We start from the raw sequence: 21,768 nt of genomic DNA on the forward strand, positions 1-21,768 counted from the left end.
CAATACATATATTATGAGACAAATATCATCTCTGTTTAGGATTTCTATATGAGCCATAGCAGGGTTTCCCTAACTCGGTCCTGCCCCCCCCCCGCTTCAGGTTTTTCCCCTAGCACTACACAGCTGATTAAAATAGCCACCTCATACTCAGGCTTAGATTATTTGAATCAGCTGTGTAGTACTAGGGCAACTTGGGGGGGCAGGACCGAGTTTGGGAAATGCTGACCTACAGGATAAATTGCATCCTCAGTTACACTCAGATTAGGCATTTCATAGTCTCTCCTGGCCACCCTTCCAAAGATTGTACGTGACAAGCATGTGCTTCCCAGGCTAGACTTCAAAGCACAGTCATAATTATGCCCCCCAAAGCCTCCTATAGCTTGGTTGGGTTCTGACCTGTATGTCCGGAGGCTGCTGCTGGTCCTGAGGCTGCTGCTGGTCCTGAGGCTGCTGCTGGTCCTGAGGCTTTCTCAAACACATGCTCCTGGAAAGCTCTTGGTTGTTGAGATGACAGAACAGACAGGTGAGGGGCACCTACGCAGGCACACGCATGCACAAGGTCAAGGGTAACAATTAGATATCTCATATCTAAAGGCTGAAATTAGACTCATTAGAATGACTGGGATGCCTTTGCTGTAATTCATCTTGTGGCTGTCTCTTGTCAGGGAGTCTGTGATGCAGCCTGGAGGTCTCACCTGCCCCGCTATCGTCCAGTCTCAGGTACCCGTCAGCCAGGGAGCTGAACCCTGTCAGACCCCCCATGGCTGCGTATGGAACGTCTCTGCCCACCGGACAACCCCGGGCCTCCCGTTCTGCCTTCGTCTCGACCAGCGTCTGGTGGGCGAAGCTAGGCTGGCCACACCCACAGCTGTAGGGGCTCCGGAACCCAGAGCAGGATGAGCCTGAGGACAGAGAGTAAAAAGGGAGGTAGGTCAATGTGGCCTCAACCATACCCTATACAACACTGACACTACTTTCAACACAACAAATTGGAAGTCAGGGAGTATAGAAGGAGTATTATAACAATACCTCAGTGCTTCAGCGAGGGGACAACTGAGACTCACATTTCCCACAGAGGTGTTCTGAGGTCTCACTGTGGTCATAGGCAGAGTGTTTGCACCTGCAACGTACAGGCTGCGACCCGTTCAGGTGCACGTACTGAAAGGCCAAACACCGACACCCTTGAACTCGGCATGGTAGTGCTATCGGGCGCTCCGAAGGAACCTCCTCAAAGTCTGTCTGATGCTGTTTGTACCTGGAGGGATTCAACCAAGACAAGTGTAGCGATTAAGAAGGATAGCTGGAGTGATGCTTGAATCAGTGACCATGCAGTTCCTGGGAAACCATGCTTCCTCCTCAGCCATAAAGGTTCAGACCACTTTGCAGAGGTCATAGTGCACTTCCATTTTGGAGGCACACAACTAATTTTATTTTTTTTATTTTTTTATTTTACCTTTTATTTAACCAGGTAGGCTAGTTGAGAACACCTTTATTTAACCAGGTAGGCAAGTTGAGAACAAGTTCTCATTTACAATTGCGACCTGGCCAAGATAAAGCAAAGCAGTTCGACAGATACAACAACACAGAGTTACACATGGAGTAAAACAAACAGACAGTCAATAATAAAGTATAAACAAGTCTATATACAATGTGAGCAAATGAGGTGAGAAGGGAGGTAAAGGCAAAAAAGGCCTTGGTGGCAAGGTAAATACAATATAGCAAGTAAAACACTGGAATGGTAGTTTTGCAATGGAAGAATGTGCAAAGTAGAAATAAAAATAATGGGTTGCAAAGGAGCAAAATAAATAAATAAATGAAATACAGTTGGGAAAGAGGTAGTTGATAGGGCTAAATTATAGGTGGGCTATGTACAGGTGCAGTAATCTGTGAGCTGCTCTGACAGTTGGTGCTTAAAGCTAGTGAGGGAGATAAGTGTTTCCAGTTTCAGAGATTTTTGTAGTTCGTTCCAGTCATTGGCAGCAGAGAACTGGAAAGAGAGGCGGCCAAAGAAAGAATTGGTTTTGGGGGTGACTAGAGAGATATACCTGCTGGAGCGTGTGCTACAGGTGGGAGATGCTATGGTGACCAGCGAGCTGAGATAAGGGGGGACTTTACCTAGCAGGGTCTTGTAGATGACATGGAGCCAGTGGGTTTGGCGATGAGTATGAAGCGAGGGCCAGCCAACGAGAGCGTACAGGTCGCAATGGTGGGTAGTATATGGGGCTTTGGTGACAAAACGGATTGCACTGTGATAGACTGCATCCAATTTGTTGAGTAGGGTATTGGAGGCTATTTTGTAAATTACATCGCCAAAGTCGAGGATTGGTAGGATGGTCAGTTTTACAAGGGTATGTTTGGCAGCATGAGTGAAGGATGCTTTGTTGCGAAATAGGAAGCCAATTCTAGATTTAACTTTGGATTGGAGATGTTTGATATGGGTCTGGAAGGAGAGTTTACAGTCTAACCAGACACCTAAGTATTTGTAGTTGTCCACGTATTCTAAGTCAGAGCCGTCCAGAGTAGTGATGTTGGACAGGCGGGTAGGTGCAGGTAGCGATCGGTTGAAGAGCATGCATTTAGTTTTACTTGTATTTAAGAGCAATTGGAGGCCACGGAAGGAGAGTTGTATGGCATTGAAGCTTGCCTGGAGGGTTGTTAACACAGTGTCCAAAGAAGGGCCGGAAGTATACAGAATGGTGTCGTCTGCGTAGAGGTGGATCAGAGACTCACCAGCAGCAAGAGCGACCTCATTGATGTATACAGAGAAGAGAGTCGGTCCAAGAATTGAACCCTGTGGCACCCCCATAGAGACTGCCAGAGGTCCGGACAACAGACCCTCCGATTTGACACACTGAACTCTATCAGAGAAGTAGTTGGTGAACCAGGCGAGGCAATCATTTGAGAAACCAAGGCTGTTGAGTCTGCCGATGAGGATGTGGTGATTGACAGAGTCGAAAGCCTTGGCCAGATCAATGAATACGGCTGCACAGTAATGTTTCTTATCGATGGCGGTTAAGATATCGTTTAGGACCTTGAGCGTGGCTGAGGTGCACCCATGACCAGCTCTGAAACCAGATTGCATAGCAGAGAAGGTATGGTGAGATTCAAAATGGTCGGTAATCTGTTTGTTGACTTGGCTTTCGAAGACCTTAGAAAGGCATGGTAGGATAGATATAGGTCTGTAGCAGTTTGGGTCAAGAGTGTCCCCCCCTTTGAAGAGGGGGATGACCGCAGCTGCTTTACAATCTTTGGGAATCTCAGACGACACGAAAGAGAGGTTGAACAGGCTAGTAATAGGGGTGGCAACAATTTCGGCAGATAATTTTAGAAAGAAAGGGTCCAGATTGTCTAGCCCGGCTGATTTGTAGGGGTCCAGATTTTGCAGCTCTTTCAGAACATCAGCTGAATGGATTTGGGAGAAGGAGAAATGGGGAAGGCTTGGGCGAGTTGCTGTTGGGGGTGCAGTGCTGTTGACAGGGGTAGGAGTAGCCAGGTGGAAAGCATGGCCAGCAGTAGAAAAATGCTTATTGAAATTTTCAATTATGGTGGCTTTATCAGTGGTGACAGTGTTTCCTATCTTCAGTGCAGTGGGCAGCTGGGAGGAGGTGTTCTTATTCTCCATGGACTTTACAGTGTCCCAGAACTTTTTGAGTTAGTGTTGCAAGAAGCAAATTTCTGCTTGAAAAAGCTAGCCTTGGCTTTTCTAACTGCCTGTGCATAATGGTTTCTAGCTTCCCTGAACAGCTGCATATCACGGGGGCTGTTCGATGCTAATGCAGAACGCCATAGGATGTTTTTGTGTTGGTTAAGGGCAGTCAGGTCTATATCTGTTCCTGGTTCTAAATTTCTTGAATGGGGCATGTTTATTTAAGATGGTTAGGAAGGCATTTAAAAAAAATATCCAGGCATCCTCTACTGACGGGATGAGGTCAATATCCTTCCAGGATACCCCGGCCAGGTCGATTAGAAAGGCCTGCTCGCTGAAGTGTTTCAGGGAGCGTTTTACAGTGATGAGAGGAGGTCGTTTGACCGCTGACCCATTACGGATGCAGGCAATGAGGCAGTGATCGCTGAGATCTTGGTTGAAGACAGCAGAGGTGTATTTAGAGGGGAAGTTGGTTAGGATGATATCTATGAGGGTGCCCATGTTTAAGGCTTTGGGGAGGTACCTGGTAGGTTCATTGATAATTTGTGTGAGATTGAGGGCATCAAGTTTAGATTGTAGGATGGCTGGGGTGTTAAGCATGTTCCAGTTTAGGACGCCTAGCAGCACGAGCTCTGAAGATAGATGGGGGGCAATCAGTTCACATATGGTGTCCAGAGCACAGCTGGGGGCAGAGGGTGGTCTATAGCAGGCGGCAACGGTGAGAGACTTGTTTTTAGAGAGGTGGATTTTTAAAAGTAGAAGTTCAAATTGTTTGGGTACAGACCTGGATAGTAGGACAGAACTCTGCAGGCTATCTTTGCAGTAGATTGCAACACCGCCCCCTTTGGCAGTTCTATCTTGTCTGAAAATGTTGTAGTTTGGAATTAAAATGTCTGAATTTTTGGTGGTCTTCCTAAGCCAGGATTCAGACACAGCTAGAACATCCGGGTTGGCAGAGTGTGCTAAAGCAGTGAATAGAACAAACTTAGGGAGGAGGCTTCTAATGTTAACATGCATGAAACCAAGGCTATTACGGTTACAGAAGTCGTCAAAAGAGAGCGCCTGGGGAATAGGAGTGGAGCTAGGCACTGCAGGGCCTGGATTCACCTCTACATCGCCAGAGGAACATAGGAGGAGTAGAATAAGGGTGCGACTAAAAGCAATAAGAATTGGTCGTCTAGAACGTCTGGAACAGAGAGTAAAAGGAGGTTTCTGGGGGCGATAAAATAGCATCAAGGTATAATGTACAGACAAAGGTAAGGTAGGAAGTGAATACAGTGGAGGTAAACCTAGGTATTGAGTGATGAAGAGAGAGATATTGTCTCTAGAAACATCATTGAAACCAGGAGATGTCATTGCATGTGTGGGTGGTGGAACTAATAGGTTGGATAAGGTATAGTGAGCAGGACTAGAGGCTCTACAGTGAAATAAGCCAATAAACACTAACCAGAACAGCAATGGACAAGACATATTGACATTAAGGAGAGGCATGCTTAGTCGAGTGATCAAAAGGGTCCAGTGAGTGGAGAGGTTGGTTGAGGGTCACGGCGATTTAGACAGCTAGCCAAGCCAACCGGTAGCAAGCTAGCATAGGATGGAGTCTGTTGTTAGCCACCTCTTGCGTTCGGTCAGTAGATTAGTGGGGTTCCGTGAGGTAGAGGGGATTAATCCAAATCACACAACAACAACAAAAATAAGAACAATAGATATAGTTATAGAGGCCCGAGAAGAAAACATAATAATAATAAAAATAAATAAATTGTCCGATTGTCTATTCAGATAGCAGCCGGTAAGACAGCTAACGGTTAGCGGGCCGCAGATGGGCGTTCAGGTAACGTCGCGACAGAGGAGCCAGCCGGATCTCCTTCAGGTAGATAACGTCGGCAGTCCAGTAGTGAAGGCCCGGTGGGGCTCCGCGTAGGCAGTGAAACGGGTCCGGATAGGTGACTGCAGCCCAGGAGTGAATGATGGAACTCAGGAGTGATTGACGGAGCTGGCTAGCACCGGAACAATCGATGTTTGCTCCGGAATCGACGAAAGCCGACTGTCACACGGATAGCAGCTAGCTAGCTGTGAGATCCGGGTATGAATGTCCAGAGAGCAGTTGAAATCCAGGGACATGGAGAGAAAAATTGGTCCGGTATGTTCCGTTCCGAGCCGCGCTGCGCCGTACAAAACTGGCGATAGATTTTCGAGCTAAAGGATAGCTGATGACCACAAACCGTGGTTAGCTGAATACTAACGATTTGCCAGTAAAGAAGCTAACTAGCTTCTGATTAGCTTCTGGATTAGCTTCTGGGCTAGCTCCTGGCTAGCTTCTGGCTAGTTTCTGGCTAACTTCTTGGAGTTTCTGGCTAGCTTCTTGGAGGATTACAGATCTGAGGTAAATAATAATTTTTTATAAATATAAATTGGTGAGGCTGGTTGCAGGAGAGTGTTTAGAAGATGAGTTGATGGAAAATAAAAATAAAATGTATGTGAAAAAAGTTGTAAATATATATATATATATATATATATATATATATATATATATATATATATATATATATATATATATATATATATATATATATATATATATATATATATATATATATATATATATATATATACAGGACACGACAAGACGAGGACAAAAGACGTCTGAACTGCTATGCGATCTTGGAGAAGGATGAACTAATCACAGTGTTGTATTAGCGATGGAGGATGTTGCTAAAGCGTACCTGTGTGTGCAGAAGCAAGGTGTCTCTGGGCCGATGAGTTTACAGTCTATTCCCCCTGGCACTCCAAAGCTCACATACAGCCTGTTGTGTAGTCTCTGGGGAAACACTGCTCTCTTGTACTCTTCATATTCCTCTGGGGAGAATAGTCTGCCGCCATCGTCTTCACCCACGATCCTGACACACAACAACAGGCGCCACAGCACAGGGGTATGATTAGAAGTAAACTTTTTATTTAATTTTAAGGATTTTCTTTTGCAATTTAGTTCAAAACAAGAACACAAAAAAATAACACAAAAACACAGCTGCCAGACATATGAAATAAAGTATTGCATAAACAAGACATGGGACAAGAATAGAGCAACAGTGACAGTTACAACAAATCTTTTCCAAGTTAATGGTGTTCATGATTAGTAGTTCTGATCATAGAGTAGCCTCATTCTGCAAATTATTAATTTCCCATTTCCTCCTCAAATATAACACTGATACACAAGTAGTATGGTGAAAGACATTCACACTCCAAAGCTTATACTTTCAACTTCATTACAGTTCCACCTATGTAGTACCATTAGATTGATCTGCTGAGAAAGGAAAGGAAGGAAGGCTAGTGTAAAATAAACTGACTCCAAAAAAATGCCATTGGTGACATTCTACATACAAGGGATGTGTGCACTTTCTAAATTGTCTGAAGGCAAACATAACAAAGCAAATAGACCTATAAAGTCAGTCAGGTGACAGAGGACATTTTCAGAAGTGCTCCAGATTGAATATAATCCTAGAAAACATTTTCATTGGCAAGCTAGACAAACCTCCTGTACTCCAGATAGTCGTCCACTGCCTTAGATGCAGTCTTGTCAAGACATATTCTCTCCATCGCTCAAGTTTTGAGATACTGTTTTAGCTAGGTTTTAGCTAGATGTTGTAAAATCCTTCAGCTTTTCGACTGAAGTCCTGTGCTCGTATCCGGTTGAGGACCAAGCGTCCACGTTGCTAAGCGATCTGCACCATTCTCCCCCTTCCCTTTCTCTCTCCCTTGCTTTAGGCTGGTGGGCGGGAACCTTGTCCTTGGTTTATTCTTTCAGTGGGACATATGCCATCCATTCATTCCTTTCCAAAATTATTACAATCAGCAAATAAAAAATAATGTTTGTAAGATATTGTTTTAGTTGTTTTCCCCAATATTGCCACGAGGATGAATTAATTTTTGTTTTCGTGAAATTTAAATATGTTCTACTTTGTGGCTGTGGTAACTAGTGGAAACCGTCGTGGTCCTGCGTATCTGCCCTCTCATTGGCTGGAATGGTCCCACCTGATCTTGCCTCCTCCAAACTGTCTTCCATTATTTTCATTGTTAAGAGCGGCCGCTATAGTATTTGGTCAATTTCACCAAAGGTTATAAACCGTCGCTCCGCCCTAGGGAGTCGTTGTTCACAAAGCGGCACGGCGGCCTGTCCAGCACCCGCCTATCCTTTCTTTGGTTTGGTGGTAACTTCTGTATTGTAAATATTCGATGAGGGTTGTTAACGTTAACCACCTGTAAACAATGGACAGAGATGCTGGCCTCATGACATGAATATGCATAGCCAACTCAAGACAACTCCAAAATAAAGTGTTTTTTTCTAAAAGTTGCCCGGGATGTCACGTGTCCTACATATATCAGTAACTTGTAACAGCTTAAGCCGTGTGAAACTTCTAATCGATCATATAAATCTCACGTAGCAACAGTTTTTTTCGTTGACCAAATTCTAAACTCACTGACCTCCATACAAAAACGAATTTCTTCGAGATTGTCCACCCTTTTGTCCTCTGTTTACCCCCTAACTCCTTGCTTGATGGGCGAAACAATGAAAAACCGCCACCTGCTGGAGGGAGACAGATTTTCCGCCGAGTTGGGCCTCTCTCTTCCTTTTACTCTCTGATATTCTGTGTTTATGCGCAATACATTTCCCTTCAATCCATACAGAAAAAAAGCGGTGACGCAGTACACACAAGACCGCTATTCGTCGCTCAGGAAACGGACTGTGCTCGAGACCGATTGCATTATGAACAAATTTCGCCTAGGCATGCGAACAATTATGCATTGCTACTCAATTTAAGGACAGGCCATTTATTTCAGTTGTAATGCTTAATATTATTGAGATATTAGATTCCGTGTCAGCAGTGAGCTAGCTAGCTATCTATCAAGCATCTTCTGACAGTGACATTTGTCTCTGCCTTGTGCTGTGTTCTCCTTCTTGGAATGGGATCGCAGACTGATGTTCCGAACAGCTTAGTGATTCAAACGAACAAATCCAGGTAATATAACGTTAGTTTGCTTTTAGATGGGTTTGATACAAGTCAATGAAGTACTGTTCGAGGTGTGAGACAACTTTGTGGATGTCTTACTGGCCAAGTTATCATGTTCGATAAGCTATAAAGACTAGCTAGCATTTCTACATCATGCACTCTATAAACAAGCTAGTCTAGCAGCTAGCTAACAAACTCAGCACTGCAAGAGCCTATAGTCAGCCAGTTTTCTAGAAACCTAGCTAACAGTTTCGCTACATGTCTCTGCTACCATCAAGCTTAAATGTGTGTTTAAGAAACTATTAAAGTATGACTTATTTGCTAACATAGCTAGTTATGTCTTATTGGCTAGCTTACTTAGTGTTCCACTAACTGTTCTGTCATGCACTAGCTAGCTAACTTTTTCTTCCACAAACCTGAGCCAAACCTTGCTGCGTTGCCTAGTTGAGGTGATGACACTACCGTGTTTTATTTTTGTACTTATGTATTCTATATTGTTTTTTTATACAAACCCTCGGGCTTCCAACCACACCTGCACACCGTTTTTATGTATTTGTTTGATCTGTATTGTTTATCACACATGTTTAACTGATGGATTTGTTGCCCCAACTTGTGCTGTGTATAACAATGCTTGACAGATGATTGGGTGAAGTGGACAGCATATCTTATCACATCATTCCCTGCACACGCCCTTTTTGTTTGAACACTAACATACGTGGAACAGGAAGTCACTGTCCGAAGTTGATAGTGTACTTTTGTAAAGAACAATGATACACTGAATAAGCACAAAAGTCCTGTGGACAGTGGTTCTTTCCATTGTCATCTCAGCCCTGTGCAAGTAGGATAGCCTAGGTGTTTGTTTCTGCATTCACTTCTTCAGTAGACCTTTTAGTGATGACACAATTAGGCCTTGATGTCAAACACCAAGTTTCTGCTTTTATGCAGCAAACTAGATCCTCTCATGAAAGCAGTAAGAGATAGATGAGAGCCTTTGCACTCTTATCTAACGTCTTCAAGAATGGCCATGCATTCGAATAGCCATGTCATAGATTCACAAAATGCTATGCTAGTCTCCAAGCATTCTGTGCTTATAGGCTTATGCCATGGCTATTCCAATGCATATCTGCTCTCAATAGGGTATGCCACTCCCACACTCATGAGATCTCAGAGAAATAATTTAAGCATTGACAGAGCTGCTGTGAAAAGCGAAATATGATAATTTGATTTGTTTTTTTACCTGCATGTATTATGCAGCCTTGATTAGAAAATGAAGGTAGCCTATATATCGTTGTCTGTATTAGAACATGGTCTGTGAAATCCTTGGGACGTCCCTACTTCCCCATTGAAGTTGAAATGATGGTTTAGGGTAGGGATGTCCTGAGAATCCTGGAAAGCACTGACTACTCCTGAGTGACGCAGCGGTCAAAGGCTCTGCATCTCAGAGCAAGAGGCGTCACTACAGTCCCTGGTTCAAATCCAGGCTGGATCACATCCCATAGGACAGCGCAATTAGCCCAGTGTCGTCCGGGTTTGGCTGGGGTAGGCTGTCATTATAAATAAGAACAAATTCTTAACTGACTTGCCTAGTTAAATAAAAGTTAAATAAAACGTTTTTTAAAATATATTATTTTATAAATAGAAAATAGGCCTACTACTGGGATAGGCAATTTGGCCCTGTTTATAATCCATGCCAGGGATTTAAACAATGCAGAGAAACATAGGATATTTGCTAAATATAATTTATATAGCAACTTTCATGAATTCTTAATATGCACAACAGAGCATAATTTCAGTTCTACTCCATGCTTTTCTTTCTAAACAGCCTTCCGAATGATGCAATAATGAACATTGTAGATAGAAATGTCATGATAGAGCTGACATGATTCATCTTCACTCATGATTTTTATATTTATGAGAGAAATGTCAGTTCTACACAATGCTTTTCTATCTGAAGACCGAAGTATGTTCTACAACATTGTTGTGCCTGTCTGACCCCAGCCCAAGTTCATGATTAATTGTGTCTGTGTCATTCCCCACAGAGTGAAACGTGTCATGGATGACTCGCCTGTCTGTCTGTCTCTCTCCTTCAGATCCTCCGTCTCTGAGTGACGCAGCTATGTATGTGTTTGGGCCCCATGGTTGACTGCCAGGTGTGTGTAGTGTTTTTATTCCCCGTGCTCCTCCATAGCCAACCCCAGCCCAATATCCCCCAGCCCCATATCCCCCAGTCCAAAGCCCTAGCCCCATATCCCCCAGTCCAAAACCCTAGCCCCATATCCCCCAGTCCAAAACCCTTGCCCCATATCCCCCAGTCCAAAACCCCAGCCCCATATCCCCCAGTCCTAGCCCCAGCCCGCTTAACCCTGTATCAGAGTATTTTGCTTGAACTATCCCCTGTCTACGTCCTAGCCCCAGCTCCAAACCCGTGCCCGTTTTCCCCTAGATCCTTCTCCTTCCTTTCCTCACACCAGCCCCCTTGCCCATTCAATTCAAATCACCCACTTCCAGACCTAGCACCAGCCCCACTCCCAACCCTGTTCCCCCAGCCGCACACTCTATCCGCCAGCCCAACACTCTATCCCCTACCCCTCTCTCCTGGCCCACCACCATCTATCTCCAGCCCACGTCCAGCCTCCATACCATGCTGGGGAGAAACATGTCCCAGAAGCTGAGTGGGCTGCTGATAATCTTGGGGCTGGCGTGGGGGCTCATGTTGCTGCGCTACACCGTGCAGCAGCCGCGCCACAAGAGCAGTGGCGAGCTACGCCAACAGATCCTGGAGCTGAGCCGGCGATATGTCAAGGTGCTCAACGAGGAGAACCAGAACACACTGGGAGGACCGCAGGGCCCCTCCATGGCCGGTTATGGTAAGGGCTGTTTTAGAGAGAACCTGAAGCTACACTTTTCTCTGGTTATGGCTCTGGAAATGAAAGGGACCGCTAATTTACTACTTGAACAAAAATGGATTGTTTTATTTTTTTCTCTTGCTCTCTCTCTCTCACACACACACACACACACAGCTGATCTGAAGAGGACCATAGCAGTGTTGCTGGACGACATCCTGACGCGCCTGGTCAAGCTGGAGGGGAAGATGGAGCTGGTCGCCAACACTTCAGCCACTAACTCCTCCCATCCTGCAGCAGGCTCCCTGGCCTCAGCTCCAGTTGCCTTACACAAGCAGGACACGCCAGGCAACCACCGCCTGGAAACACCTCGCCTCCCTCCACAAACACCCAACAGACCTCGCCCAGGGGTATAGTAGTGTGGGTAGTGATTGAGGCCTTGTTCAAGTAAAAAGTGCATCCTTTCTTCTTTAGGTAGTCACTGATCTAATAAGGATGGTCAGGTGGTAACTTTCCTTTTGCTTATCCATTCATTTACAGATCAGTGATTAGCTCATGGGAGGAAGAAAAGAGTGAGGATGTATTCTAGATCATTTAAAACTAACCTAACCCTGAGAAAGGACTGACTGCCTGTACCTTTCCAATAACTACTTGGCTGATTGACATTTTTTTACATAGACATTTGAGCATCTTTTTTAATACTCTCAGTCATGGACTCTTAGGCATACATTTTAGATTCCCTAATTGTTTTTTCATGAAAGGGTCTACAAACTGCGGCTGTCTTTGAGGATGTCTATGGGCAACAACAAAGCATCAACAACAGTAGAGGAAATGAACAAATGTTTGTACTCTGTGGAGTCTTCAAGGAAGCTGATGATGAATATGAATGGCACAGCCACCCCGATATTTTATCCCTTGGACAGACCGACTACGAATTTGCTGTACTGCTTCTTTAAATCTCATCCATATCAGAAGTTGCTCAACTAAACAATGCACTCATGGTAGTTTTGGAAATTATGTATTTGAGTTTGCAGAAGCTCCTGGTGTTAATATGTAGATTTGAAGAGTCCCTTTTTAGCTGTTTTATATATATATATGTGTATATATATATATATATATATATGATATAAAAAACTATTTAGCTGTTTTATATATATATATATATGTGTGTATATATATATATGATATAAAAAACTATTTAGCTGTTGTACAGTATACTTTTTTTTTAAAGGATACAAGTGATAATCCAAAGAATTTTATTTGCACTCTCCTTGAAGGCTTCAAAAATGTATTTTTACTTTGATTTTAGATGGTGTATAACAAGTCGAATGTAACTGTCAATAAGCAGATGATTACCAAGTGGTTACAATTGATCAATTCCAACTTCATCTCTATCCTCTTTGTCAGTACCCAGACTGTTAGTCCTTGTTGATTCACCTTGCAGATACGAATGGTTAGGGCCAGGACTTTTTCCTGACGGACCAGTAAAAAATCTTATCCCAATCAATGTACAACCTGTTTTTTGTCTCAGTTTAGCCCTCTGATGAAGTTGCTTGTCTATTTCTTCCACATATCAGTCTGAGCTCACATTACACAGCGATTGTTGGGGGATGTCCTAAAAATAGTGGGCTAACGCAATGTTTATACTTTTAACTTATGGGACTGCCTGTCTATGGAACACCCTTACCCCCTTTACTACAAACCATTGGCTGCATCCTGATTCTCCACCCTTACAGAAATGTGCACTTAAGCATGATCTTTCAAATCAAAGTTTATTTGTCACATGCCCCGAATACAACCGGTATAGGACCTTACTGTGAAATGCTTACTATCAAGCCCTTAACCAACAATGCCCATTTTCTTTTTAAGTAAGAAAATATTTAAACAAAATAATGTAACACAACAACAATAAAGAGGCTATAGACAGGGGGTACTGGTACCGGGTGAATGTGCAGGGGTACAGATTAGTCGAGGTAAAATGTACATGTAGGTAGGGGTAAAGTGACTATGCATAGATAAAACAGTGAGTAGCAGCAGCATAAAAAAGGGAGTCAATGCAAATAGTCCAGTTAGCCATTTGATGGACTGTTTAGCAGTCTAATGGCTTGGGGTTAGAAGCTGTTAAGGAGCCTTTCGGACTGAGACTTGGTGCTCCGGTACTGCTTGCTGTAGGTAGCAGAGAGAACAGTCTATGACTAGGGTGGCTGGAGTCTTTGACAATTTTTAGGGCCATCCTCTGACACCGTCTGGTATAGAGGTCCTGGATGGCAGGAAGCTTGGCCCCAGTGATGTACTGGGCCATACGCAATACACTCTGTAGCGCCTTATGGTCGGAATGCCATACCAAGCAGTTGCCATACCAAGTGGTGATGCAACCGGTCAGGATGTTCTCGATGGTGCAGCTGTAGAACTTTTTGAGGATCTGAGGACCCATGGCAAATCTTTTCAGTCTCCTGAGGGGGAATAGGCATTGTCGCGCCCTCGTCACGACTGTCTTGGTGTGTATGGACCATGATAGTTTCTTAGTGATGTGGACGCCAAGGAACTTGAAGCTCGCAACCCGCTCCACTACAACCCTGTCGATGTGAATGGGGGCGTTCTCGGCCCCCCTTTTCCTGTGGTCCACGATCAGCTCTTTTGCCATGCTCACGGTGAGGAAGAGGTTGTCTTCCTAGCACCAGACTGCCAGGTCTCTAACCTCCTCCATGTAGGATGTCACATCATTGGTGATCAGGCCTACCACCGATGTGTCGCCCATCAAACTTAATGATGGTGTTGAAGTTGTGCGTGTTAACGCAGTAGTGGGTGAATACGGAGTACAGGAGGGGACTAAGCACGCACCCCTGAGGGGCCCCCGTGTTGAGGATCAGTGTGGCAGATGTGTTGTTGCCTACCCTTACCGGCATGCATTTAAAGCATTTGATTGGTTTAAGCATTGGCTGGAGGGTGTTTCCATCATTTGATAAACCTAGAATCCTTAATTGAAACAACAAGCTGTCTCTGCTCCTGTTTTGGTAACAACGTTAAAGGATGGGCCAGCGAAATGTAACCACTCTCAAATTCATAGACCGAGGTATGGATGCAAGGACTGACCATACATGATATCAAAAGTATAGTACGAACCATGTTTTGAGGCTATACATGTTTGTTTACATGTACATTGTTTCCAAACATTGGAGTAAAACAAGCTAATATTATGGATTCCGATAGGGTACGACAGTTGACCTAAACTCATGAGTAATTTACAAGTTATATTATTCAAGAATCAATGGCTATATATCATTCATTTATAAGTCCCAAAATGGATGTAGCAACTAAGGATTCAAGATTTAAATTAATGTCTAAGTGTTAAGGCTCATGTCCTCGCCTATAACCTCTGGCCACGGCCCTCCCTTGCCACTCGCATCAAGTTTCTCAACTCTGCTCACTCGCACCCTTGAATATTTAAGCAGCAGTTTCTCCCTCCAGTCTTGCTTATTCCTGTTGGTGAATGCATGGGACGGCCAATTTATGTTTTCGTTTCCATGTTGTGTGTGACTGACTTTCCATTATTGTCTATAAATGTTAGTTTTAAGATCCTTTTAAGTTGATTTTAAAGTTAATTTGCTGCTGCCAAATGACTGGATATTTCCTGTCAGTCCAGCATGTGAGATGCATTTCAGTTATTTGTGAGTCATGCTTGTATGTTAACATGTTTGTACAGTGCTTTCAGAAACTATTCAGACCCCTTGACTTTTCCACATTTTGTTACATTACAGCCTTATTCTTAAATATATATTTTAAATCCTTAGCAATCTACACACATACAAAATAGATACCTTATTTACATACAGTGGCTTGCAAAAATATTCGCCCCCCTTGGCATTTTTCCTATTTGGTTGGGGGGGGGGGGGGGTTGTATCATTTGAATTACACAACATGCCTACCACTTTAAAGATGCAAAATATTTTTTATTGTGAAACAAACAAGAAATAAGACCAGAAAAATTAACTTGAGTGTGCATAGCTATTCACCGCAAAACTGCTCCAGCTCCTTCAAGTTGGATGGGTTCTGCTGGTGTACAGCAATCTTTAAGTCATACCACAGATTCTCAATTGGATTGAGGTCTGGGCTTTGACTAGGCCATTCCAAGACATTTAAATGTGTCAAATCAAATGTATTTATATACTCCTGAGGCATGGTCCTAGGGCTCAGGTCCTCCGAGAGAGAGAATTAGAGAGAGCATTCTTAAATTCACACAGGACACAGGATAAGACAGAAGTACTCCAGATATAACAGACTGACCCTAGCCCCCCGACACATAAACTACTGCAGCATAAATACTGGAGGCTGAGAGGCTGTGTCCTCTTAAACCACTCAAGTGTTGCTTTAGCAGTATGCTTAGGGTCATTGTCCTGCTGGAAGGTGAACCTCTGTCCCAGTCTCAAATCTCTTTAAGATTGAAACAAGTTTCCCTCAAGAATTTCCCTGTATTTAGCGGCATCTATCATTCCTTCAATTCTGACCAGTTTCCTAGTCCATACCCACAGCATGATGCTGCCACCACCATGCTTCACTGTGGGGGTGGTTTTCTCAGGGCGATGAGAGGTGTTGGGTTTGCGCCAGACATAGCATTTTCCTTGATGGCCAAAAATCTAAATTTTAGTCTCATCTAACCAGAGTACCTTCTTCCATATGTTTGGGGAATCTCCCACATGCCTTTTGGTGAACACCAAACGTTTTTGCTTATTTTTTTTCTTAAGCAATGGCTTTTTTCTGGCCACTCTTCCGTAAAGCCCAGCTCTGTGGAGTGTACGGCTTAAAGTGGTCCTAAGGACAGATACTCCAATCTCCGCTGTGGAGCTTTGCAGCTCCTTCAGGGTTATCTTTGGTCTCTTTGTTGCCTCTGATTAATGCCTTTGCCTGGTCTGTGAGTTTTGGTGGGCGGCACTCTCTTGGAAGGTTTGTTGTGTTGCCATATTCTTTCCATTGTTTTATAATTGATTTAATGGTGCTCCGTGGGATGTTCAAAGTTTCTGATATTTTTTTATAACCCAACCCCGATCTGTACTTCTCCACAACTTTGTCCCTGACCTGTTTGGAGAGCTTCTTGGTCTTCATGGTGCTGCTTGGTGGTGCCCCTTGCTCAGTGGTGTTGCAGACTCAGGGGCCTTTCAGAACAGGTGTATGTATACTGAGATCATGTGACACTTAGATTGCACACAGGTGGACTTTATTTAACTAATTATGTGACTTCTGAAGGTAAGTGGTTGCACCAGATCTTATTTAGTGGCTTCATAGCAAAGGGGGTGAATACATATACAGTGGGGCAAAAAAGTACTTAGTCAGCCACCAATTGTGCAAGTTCTCTCACTTAAAAAGATGAGAGGCCTGTAATTTTCATCATAGGTACACTTCAACCATGACAGACAAAATGAGAGAAAAAAATCCAGAAAATCACATTGTAGGATTTTTAATGAATTTATTTGCAAAATATGGTGGAAAATAAGTATTTGGTCAATAACAAAAGTTTATCTCAATACTTTGTTATATACCCTTTGTTGGCAATGACAGAGGTCAAACGTTTTCTGTAAGTCCTCACCATGTTTTCACACACTGTTGCTGGTAATTTGGCCCATTCCTCCATGCAGATATTCTCTAGAGCAGTGATGTTTTGGGGCTGTTGCTGGGCAACACAGACTTTCAACTCCCTTCAAAGATTTTCTATGGGGTTGAGATCTGAAGACTGGCTAGGCCACTCCAGGACCTTGAAATGCTTATTACGAAGCCACTCCTTCGTTGCCCGGGTGGTGTGTTTGGGATCATTGTCATGCTGAAAGACCCGGCCACGTTTCATCTTCAATGCCCTTGCTGGTGGAAGGAGGTTTTCACTCAAAATCTCACGATACATGGCCCCATTCATTCTTTCCTTTACACGGATCAGTCGTCCTGGTCCCTTTGCAGAAAATTGTGCAAGGTCACCTCCCTGACCAAGACCCTTCTCCCCCAATTACTCAGTTTGAGTCTTGGTGGTTCCAAATTTCTTCCATTTAAGAAAGATGGAGGCCACTGTGTTATTGGATGACGTTCAATGTTGCAGAAATGTTTGGGTACCCTTCCCCAGATCTGTGCCTCGACACAATACCTAAAGGACTCTCAGACCCTGAGAAACAAGATTCTCTGGTCGGATGAAACCAAGATTGAACTCTTTGGCCTGAATGCCAAGCACCACGTCTGGAGGAAACCTGGCACCATCCCTATGGTGAAGCATGGTGGTGGCAGCATCATGCTGTGGGGATGTTTTTCAGTGGCAGGGACTGGGAGACTAGTTAGGATCGAGGCAAAGATGAACAGAGCAAAGTACAGTGGGATCCTTGATGAAAATCTGCTCCAGAGCTCTCAGGACCTCAGACTGGGACGACGGTTCACCTTCCAACAGGACAATGACCCTAAGCACACAGCCAAGACAACGCAGGTGTGGCTTTGGGACGAGTCTCAATGTCCTTGAGTGGCCCAGTCAGAGCCCAGACTTTAACCCGATCGAACATCTCTGGAAAGACCTGAAAATAGCTGTGAAGCAACGCTCCCCATCCAACCAGGCAGAGCTTGAGAGGATCTGCAGAGAAACTCCCCAAATACAGTTGTGCCAAGCTTGTAGCGTCATACCCAAGAAGACTTGAGGCTGTAATCACTGCCAAACGTGCTTCAACAAAGTATGGAGTAGAAGGTCTGAATACTTATGTAATTGTGATATTTCCATTTTTTTTTTTTTCATAAATTAGCAAACATTTGTAAACCTCTTTTTGCTTTGTCATTGTGGGTTATTGTGAGTAGATTGATGAGGGGGAAAAAACGATTTAATCAATTTTAGAATAAGACTGTAACCTAACAAAATGTGGAAAAAGTCAAGGGGTCTGAATACTTTCCAAAGGCACTGTATATCCCGCTTGTATTTCCCTAGTAAACCATAACATTATCCTGCAACCTTTCCCCATGTGCTGCTGTGTTCGCAATTAAACCCCACTATTTGGATTCCCGCTTTATCTAATTTCATCTGCTTTCTTATCGATGTGGCACTTTGAACTCTGAACCAGTCAAACCCTCCTTATACAGTCCAACATTGCTATAGTAAGTGTGCAAGTGCACACTTTTTTGGAGAAGGGTGGAGAATTTGGATGAAACACATGCTGTTAGATCTGTGCAAGAGAATCAATAAGTTTGAGTGAAGGGTTTAAGGATTGGTTTGGAAATGCAAAACTGACCCAAGATCAGCGTTCAGCAGCAACTTCACCCAAGACAAGGAAGGGCAAGTTGACTGGAACCCAAATTATATTTTTTAAATGTAACCTTTATTTAACCAGGTAGGCCAGTTGATAACAAGTTCTCATTTACAACTGCGACCTGGCCAAGATAAAGCAAAGAAGTGCGACAAAAACAACAGAGTTACACAAACAAACATAAGGTCAATAACACAATTGAACAATCTATGTATAGCGTGTGCAAATGTAGAAAATTAGGGAGGTCAAGCAATAAATAGGCCATAGAGGCGAAATAATTACAATTTAGCAATTAACACTGGAGTGATAGATGTGCAGATGATGATGTGCAAGTAGAGATACTGGGGGTGCAAGAGGGTAAGTAATAATATGGGGATGAGGTAGTTGGATGTGCTATTTACAAATTGGCTGTGTACAGGTACAGTATTCGGTAAGCTGCTCTGACAGCTGATGCTTAAAGTTAGAGAGGGAGATATAAGACTCCAACTTCAGAGAGTTTTGCAATTCGTTCCAGTCATTGGCAGCACAGAACTGGAAGGAAAGGCGGCCAAAGTAAGTGTTGGCTTTGGGGGAGACCAGTGCAATATACAGTTGAAGTTGGAAGTTTACATACACTTAAGTTGGAGTCATTAAAACTCGTTTTTCAACCACTCCACACATTTCTTGTTAACAAACTATAGTTTGGGCAAGTTGGTTAGGACATCTACTTTGTGCATGACACAAGTAATTTTTCCAAGAATTGTTTACAGACTTTTCATTCACTGTATCACAATTCTAGTGGGTCAGAAGTTTACATATACTAAGTTGACTGTGCCTTTAAACAGCTTGGAAAATTCCAGAAAATGATGTCATGGCTTTAGAAGATTCTGATAAGCTAATTGACATAATTTGAGTCAATTGGAGGTTTACCTGTGGATGTATTTCAAGGCCTACCTTCAAACTCAGTGCCTCTTTGCTTGACATCATGGGAAAATCAAAAGAAATCAGCCAAGACCTCAGAAAAAAAATAGTAGACCTCCACAAGTCTGGTTCATCCTTGGGAGCAATTTCCAAATGCCTGAAGGTACCACGTTCATCTGTCCAAACAACAGTACGCAACTATAAACACCATGGGACCACGCAGCCGTCATATCGCTCAGGAAGGAGACGTGTTCTGTCTCCTAGAGATGAACGTACTTTGGTGCGAAAAGTGCAAATCAATCGCAGAACAACAGCAAAGGACATTGTGAAGATGCTGGAGGAAACAGGTACAAATGTATCTATATCCACAGTAAAAACGAGTCCTATATCGATATAACCTGAAAGGCCGCTCAGCAAGGAAGAAGCCAATGCTGCAAAACCGCCATAAAAAAGCCAGACTACAGTTTGCAACTGCACATGGGGCAAAGATAGTACTTTTTGGAGAAATGTCTGATGAAACAAAAATAGAACTGTTTGGCCATAATGACCATTGTTATGTTTGGAGGAAAAGGGGAAGAATACCATCCCAACCATGAAGCACGAGGGTGGCAGCATCATGTTGTGGGGGTGATTTGCTGCCTGAGGGACTGGTGCACTTCACAAAATAGATTGCATCATGAGAATGGAAAATTATGTGGATATATTGAAGCAACATCTCAAGACATCAGTCAGGAAGTGAAAACTTGGTCGCAAATGGGTCTTCCAAATGGACAATGACCCCAAGCATACTTCCAAAATTGTGGCAAAACGGCTTAAGGACAACAAAGTCAAGGTATTGGAGTGGCCATCACAAAGCCCTGACCTCAATCCTATAGAACATTTGTGGGCAGAATTGAAAAAGCGTGTGCGAGCAAGGAGGCCTACAAACCTGTCTCAGTTACACCAGCTCTGTCAGGAGGAATGGGCCAAAGTTCACCCAACTTATTGTGGGAAGCTTGTGGAAGGCTACCTGAAATGTTTGACCCAAGTTAAACAATTTTAAGGCAATGCTACCAAATACTAATTGAGTGTATGTAAACTTCTGACCCACTGGGTATGTGATTCAATAAATAAAAGCTGAAATAAATCATTATCTCTATTATTCTGACATTTCACATTCTTAAAATAAAGTGGTGATCCTAACTGACCTAAGACAGGGAATTTTTACTAGGATTAAATGTCTGGAATTGTGAAAAACTGAGTTTAAATATATTTGGCAAAGGTGTATGTAAACTTCTGACTTCAACTGTAGGAGTCTGGTTATACTGTAAACTCTCCTTCCAGACTCACATTAAGCCGAAATTGTCCAGTCCCTCCTGCAGCAAAGCACCCCCACAACATGATGCTTCCACCCTAGTGCTTCACGGTTGGGATGGTGTTCTTCGGGTTGCAAGCCACCCCCTTTTTCCTCCAAACATAACGATGGTCATTATGGCCTAACAGTTCTATTTTCGTTTCATCAGACCAGAGGACATTTCTCCAAAAAGTACCATCTTTGTCCGCATGTGCAGTTGCAAACCGTAGTCTGGCTTTTTTATGGCGGTTTTGGAACGGTGGCTTCTTCCTTGCTGAGCGGCCTTTCAGGTTATGTCGATATAGGACTCGTTTTACTGTGGATATAGATACTTTTGTACCAGTTTCCACCAGCATCTTTACAAGGTCCTTTGCTGTTGTTCTGGGATTGATTTGCACTTTTCGCACCAAAGTACATTCATCTCTAGGTGACAGAGTAGTGATGCTAGTCGTGCGGGAGGGTGCGGGCAGCAATCGGTTGAAGAGCATGCACTTAGTTTTACTAGCATTTAAAAGCAGTTGGATGCCACGGAAGGAGAGTTGTATGGCGTTGAAGCTCGTTTGGAGGTTTGTTAGTACAGTGTCCAAAAAAGGGCCAGATGTATACAGAATGGTGTCGTCTGCGTAGAGGTGGATCAGATAATCACCAGCAGCAAGAGCGACATCATGGATATATACAGAGAAAAGAGTCGGCCTGAGAATTTAACCCTGTGGCACCCCCATAGAGACTGCCAGAGGTCCGGACAACAGGCCCTCCGATTTGACCCACTGAACTCTATCTGAGA

General features: G+C 43.5%; 2 protein-coding genes across 3 annotated transcripts in view; one reads left to right on the forward strand and one right to left on the reverse strand.

The window, feature by feature from the left end:
• The window catches only part of fam221a (family with sequence similarity 221 member A), a 29,022-nt gene extending 20,812 nt beyond the window's left edge, over positions 1-8,210 (reverse strand). Inside the window, exons 1-5 of the mRNA XM_021572559.2 lie at positions 7,176-8,210; positions 6,370-6,543; positions 1,065-1,255; positions 696-902; positions 397-534 (exon numbers count right to left, since the gene is read on the reverse strand). Of these exons, the coding sequence (XP_021428234.2) occupies positions 397-534; positions 696-902; positions 1,065-1,255; positions 6,370-6,543; positions 7,176-7,240 (775 nt within the window). The 5' untranslated portion in view covers positions 7,241-8,210. The remainder of the gene's footprint in view (positions 1-396; positions 535-695; positions 903-1,064; positions 1,256-6,369; positions 6,544-7,175) is intronic.
• Positions 8,211-8,337: 127 nt separating this feature from the next.
• On the forward strand, positions 8,338-12,615 carry LOC110496585 (coiled-coil domain-containing protein 126). Of its 2 annotated transcripts, none has more exons than XM_021572560.2 (4): positions 8,338-8,661; positions 10,743-11,519; positions 11,673-11,905; positions 12,036-12,615. In XM_021572560.2, exons 2-4 carry the CDS (start codon positions 11,294-11,296, stop codon positions 12,045-12,047), a joined length of 471 nt encoding a protein of 156 aa, XP_021428235.1. In that variant the 5' UTR covers positions 8,338-8,661; positions 10,743-11,293; the 3' UTR covers positions 12,048-12,615. The 2 variants fall into 2 exon arrangements, with proteins under 2 accessions (XP_021428235.1, XP_021428236.1); XM_021572561.2 differs by having other exon boundaries at positions 8,340-8,661; positions 11,673-11,915.
• The last annotated feature ends 9,153 nt before the right edge of the window (positions 12,616-21,768 follow it).

Source organism: Oncorhynchus mykiss, chromosome 18, assembly GCF_013265735.2.
Source record: "Oncorhynchus mykiss isolate Arlee chromosome 18, USDA_OmykA_1.1, whole genome shotgun sequence".
Lineage (NCBI taxonomy): Eukaryota > Metazoa > Chordata > Actinopteri > Salmoniformes > Salmonidae > Oncorhynchus > Oncorhynchus mykiss.

Excerpts from the sequence above, each read along its gene's own strand:
- LOC110496585 (XM_021572560.2), top strand. The coding sequence starts at position 11,294 with ATGCTGGGGAGAAACATGTCCCAGAAGCTGAGTGGGCTGCTGATAATC. Across the intron at positions 11,520-11,672 it reads CCCCTCCATGGCCGGTTATG|CTGATCTGAAGAGGACCATA; the intron begins GTAAGGGCTGTT and ends ACACACACACAG.